This window comes from Arachis hypogaea, chromosome 8 (assembly GCF_003086295.3).
Source record: "Arachis hypogaea cultivar Tifrunner chromosome 8, arahy.Tifrunner.gnm2.J5K5, whole genome shotgun sequence".
In the NCBI taxonomy this organism is placed as follows: domain Eukaryota; kingdom Viridiplantae; phylum Streptophyta; class Magnoliopsida; order Fabales; family Fabaceae; genus Arachis; species Arachis hypogaea.
In genome coordinates this window covers 16,629,254-16,634,184 of record NC_092043.1, presented here as the reverse complement: position 1 = coordinate 16,634,184, position 4,931 = coordinate 16,629,254, and the positions used below count along the sequence as shown (strand labels likewise).

At 26.8% G+C, this 4,931-nt stretch overlaps 1 protein-coding gene across 1 annotated transcript; it reads right to left on the bottom strand.

Moving 5' to 3' along the window:
• Positions 1–565: 565 nt before the first annotated feature.
• On the bottom strand, positions 566–1,446 carry LOC112706340 (17.7 kDa class II heat shock protein). The gene has a single exon (XM_025757600.3). The coding sequence runs from the start codon at positions 1,368–1,370 to the stop codon at positions 879–881; it is 492 nt and encodes a 163-aa protein (XP_025613385.1). The 5' UTR covers positions 1,371–1,446; the 3' UTR covers positions 566–878.
• Positions 1,447–4,931: the final 3,485 nt, after the last annotated feature.

Here is a 4,931-nt window from a genome sequence, read left to right as displayed (position 1 = left end):
CATTTAACATTTTATTTTAGCCTATATTTTTAAATATTAATAAATAATTAATAATAAAAATAATAAATTCTAATAGTCTTATAACATTTCTTTTAACATAATAAATATCATACTCTCCTAAAAAATTTGTCATGTTTTATTTAATTAAATTATTTAACAAAATCATAATACTGAAAAAACAAAAAAATATCTTATTTAATATTCATTAATACTAACAACAATAATAAATATTAAATATAACAAATTTTAATTATTTTTATTAGTTACCAAACATAAAGTTAATATAATTCACATTAACATAATAAATATCATCCTTTCCCCTAAAAACATGTGAATAACCACTTTTATTATGGTGTTCATAGGAAGTAAAAATCCGTAAACTCAATTTACTTGTGTGGCAGCATTTGCTATAACATATATCATCCTTGTTCATTCACATTTTTTTTTTCTTAACGCGACAACATTAATTAGGTTCCTTACAAAGTGTGACCTTAGCTGCTTGATTCTTCAGTTCAAAACTTCAAATTAAATATAAGAGTAACAAGAATTGCTTGCAATGCGTTACTTGAAATGAAAATCTTTAATTATATTATAAATAATTTACAACAAAACCGTTACATTCTTTAAAAAACACATCATCCTGAAAGCTAAGATCACACCATATATTAACCAGTCACCATGAAGAAACCATTGTGGAGGTAATAATAAATGTAAAAACTCAGCTACAGTTAAATTTACGTAAAATTAATAACTAAAAATTAACAGATAAAAATTTAATTAAATCATTTAAATTATTTAATGATTCTTAATTATGAATTTTACGTAAAATTGACTTCAGACACATACATGCGTAAAATCTTTATTTGTTGATTAGTGAATTAAACAGACTTGACCTCAATGGTCTTGGCCTTCTTGGGTTCCGGCGGCGGAAGCTTCTCGACGGTTACGGTGAGCACGCCGTCAGTACAAAGAGCAGAAATGGTATCCTTGTTAGCGTTGTCAGGGATAGAGAATTTCCTCAAGAACTTGCCAACCCTTCTCTCCATGCTCAAGTACTTCACCCCTTCATCTTGTTGCTCCCGCTTCTTCCTCTCACCGCTCACCACCAAAACGTTTTCGTTCTCAACCTGCACCTTTATCTCGGACGCCTTGATCCCCGGCATGTCCACCACGAACACGTACCTGTTCGGGTACTCCACCACGTCCGCCGGCGTCGCCGCCATGGCCTTCGCGTCTCTCACGTATGCCCTCGAAGGGTTGTTGTTCTTGTTGCCGCCTCTCTCTCTTTCGGGTTGTTCTTCCGCAAAGTCGAGCATGTCTTCCAAGATTGAGAATATTGGGGTGTCCCAACTCATCTTCCTCAAGTCCATTATTATGGCTTTGCTTGCAATGCAACCCTCAGCTAATCTTATTTTGTCACGTTCGTTTAGTTTTGGATGAAATTAAACGATATTTATAGATAAATGATGAAGAAAACAAGGTACGTGAGAGTTCTAGGGAGAGGTGTCAAGTGGTGTCTAGAATGCTCTGCCCAGGAACACTCTTGAACCTTCCAGCGTATGCCGAATTCTTTTTCAAATACTGTTAAAATAAAGGTAAAAATTCAAATTTAACTTGATGTAAAATTAATAATTAAAAATTTTTAGATAAATATTATTTAATATTTATTAATTATTAAGAGTGTATTTGGATTTGTGTTAGAAGAAAGAGAAGTTTGTTTGAACAATTTAAACGCTTTTATCTTTATGTTTGGTAATATTTTTATTCTATAAATATAGAAGTGATTTTTGTCTCTAATTCACGTTTAACAAAAGCTAAAAATTCTAATTTTTTCGTTCAATTTTTCATATTGGATTGAACTTTATGTTTTATGTACTAATTATGTCCTTTATTATTCATATATTTATTGTTTTCTTTTTTATAATATATCTTTTTAATATTTTCTTATGCATATTATTTTTTATAAAACTTCTATTTTTTTTTATACGAGTTTTTTACTGTTATTGTTATTTTTTTTTTGTATGGAATATTTTTTTTTATTTTGTATTATGATTCTATTAATCCTATTAGAATACTAAAGAATACTGAGAATACTAAAAAAATATTAAAATTTATTTAAATATTTAAAATAAAATTATAAGATAACATAAAATAATTATTTAAATTCATGTCATTTTCTATAATTTTTTATCTAAAAGTGATTTTGAATAATGTAATCCAAATAATATTTAGTTTACTATAATCCATTTTAAATAAAAATTATCAAACATAAACCACATTAATACTAACTCACTTTTGATCAAAATCACTTTTACAAAATCAATTCTATACAAATTTTCATTTACAAATGATAATCCAAACACACACTAACTTTACCCGAAGTTAATATACCTAAACTTTTATCTAAATTAAATATCACTCACCCAATTTTTTTTCTCTCGTACAACTTACACACACTTTAACACATTCTATTAAAAGATGCTACCTTTTTTGCCTTCGTTCTTGCTCTACTATTTTTTAATTTTTTTTTTTAATTAATTATAAGAAAATGGGCTAAGCCTTATCATGGACTATATTAGTTTTTTGACGTATAAAATATTATTTTAATTTTTAATATTTTATTTTAATTTTAAAAAATTTTAAACAAGTTTAATATTATTTTATATTAAATTTGACACGAATAATTAATATATTAAAAATGTAATAATATTTGAGGTTGATTTGAATATGTAAATAAAATCGATTTTCTAATGATGATCAATTAAAATTTTTTTTTTTAGATTTTAGAGTAAAAAGAGAATAAAGAGAGAAAGTATGACAAGAAATTTTTAATTACATTTCTGTAATTAACAAAAATAAAAAGATATAACTTAACTAAAAATGTTATTAATACTCACGTCATTCACTTTATTAATTATTCATATTAAATTTAAAAGTAGAATAACATTAAATTTATTTAAAAATTTTAGAATTAAAATAAAATATTAAAAATTAAAATAATAGTTTATACGTCAAAAAATTAATATAGTCCATGATAAAGGCTAGCCCATTTTCTTAGGAAGGAATTGCAATAGCCCAAATATTTGGACAAAGAATGGTTCGTTTCATTTAACTAGTGAAATACTAAAGCCATAAACTGAGGTACTAATGTACACGTCCAAGAGGAGTTTAAAAAATGAATGGTACCCCAAGAGTGAGTAGTGAATTTGGCCCACATACCGGAAATAAAAAAGAAAAGAAAGAATTAAAGCTTTATTTATTTATTCAGCCTTGGTTTTGGATTTTTTATTTAAATAAATAAGTTAAATATTTTATTTACCAAAATTCATAATGTGAGAGGTCTTTATCCAGTTATGTAATATTACTTATTTCGTTCATAATAAAAATGAGATATAATGTGAATACATAAATGAGTATTTTTTTAGTGGCTAAATTTTTGGTAGCTCTTGATAATTACATGTTGGTTGACCGTAAAAAATTGACATATAGAGATATTTATTAATGGAGTTAATTGAAATAAAATTGCTAAGTCATTTTTATCCGAAAACAACACAACTCTAATAAAAGAAAATTCAAATGTCATCTATTAAATTCATTGTCCTCAAAACGAATCATTGTATTTTTTAATACTATTAAAATTTTCGGACTCAATTTTTCGTTACAATAGAATCTGACTTAATCATAAAAAAATAGTGAATATTCTATTTGGTTCTTGATAATTATCTCGAAAGGACAACGAGACTCTAAAAAAAATATCAAATCCGGCCTCTAATATTTTTTTAGGATTGATTAGCTTTTATGCAAAAAAAAAAAATTAACTTTTTTTGGTACATGGACTAATCCGTCCCATAAAAATAAAGTTCAGGGCCAGGTTGGTATTTTTTTTGTCAAGAATTTTGTTGTCTTTTGAGATAATTGTCAGAAACTGTTTTAGATTTTTCTCTAAAAGAATCTTCAACCACCAATTTGCCACAGCCTAAACTTCTCAATAATACCACGATATTAAAGGCTCAATCTTCAGGTTCACAATTGAATCTCCACCCTTAATCGGCGTCGATCGCAAAACTTCATAACATTGCCAAATTACAAATAAAAACACTAAAGTGACAACCGTGCACGATCCGAATACTCCAATGTGTCTCTAAACTGCCATAACAATAATTTTATGAAATCCTTCTTTCAACTGTCATAGTGTTCATCCCAATATTCTCTTCAAAATTTTAATTTACTTCAAATTTATGTTTCATAAAAAAATTATTTATTTTTCTTCTCCTCTGATAATATTAAGTAAAAGTAGCAATTTTACTTAGTTAGATTAATGTATTTATTATTTTTTAAGATATCACAATGATAGTCAGCACAACAAATGCATCTAGGTGTAAAAAAAAATAAATATCACATCCCTAACCATTTTAGCCACTACACTGGACATGTTTTATGAAAAAAATTATTTATTTTTCTTCTCTTCTAGTAATGTTAATAAAAGGTAGCAACTTTATGCGGTTAAATTAATGCATTTACCATTTTTTAAGATGATCACAATGACGATTAGCACAATAAAATGCATCTAGATATCAAAAAAAGATAAATGCTACGCCTCTAACTATTCTAGCCACCACGCTTGCCATGTTTCATAAAAAAATTTGTTTATTTTTTCTTCTCCTCTAATAATGTTAACTAAAGGTAATAAATTTATCCAGTTAGATTAATGTATTTACCATTTTCTAAGACATCACAATGACGATCAACACAAAAAAATGCATCCAGATATCAAAAAGAGATAAATGTCATGTCTCTAACCATTCTAGCCACCATATTAGTCATGTTTCATAAAAAAAATTGTTTATTTTCCTTCTCCTCTGATAATCTTAATCAAAGGTAGCAACTTTATTCAGTTAGATTAATGCATTTACTATTTTCTAAGACTATCA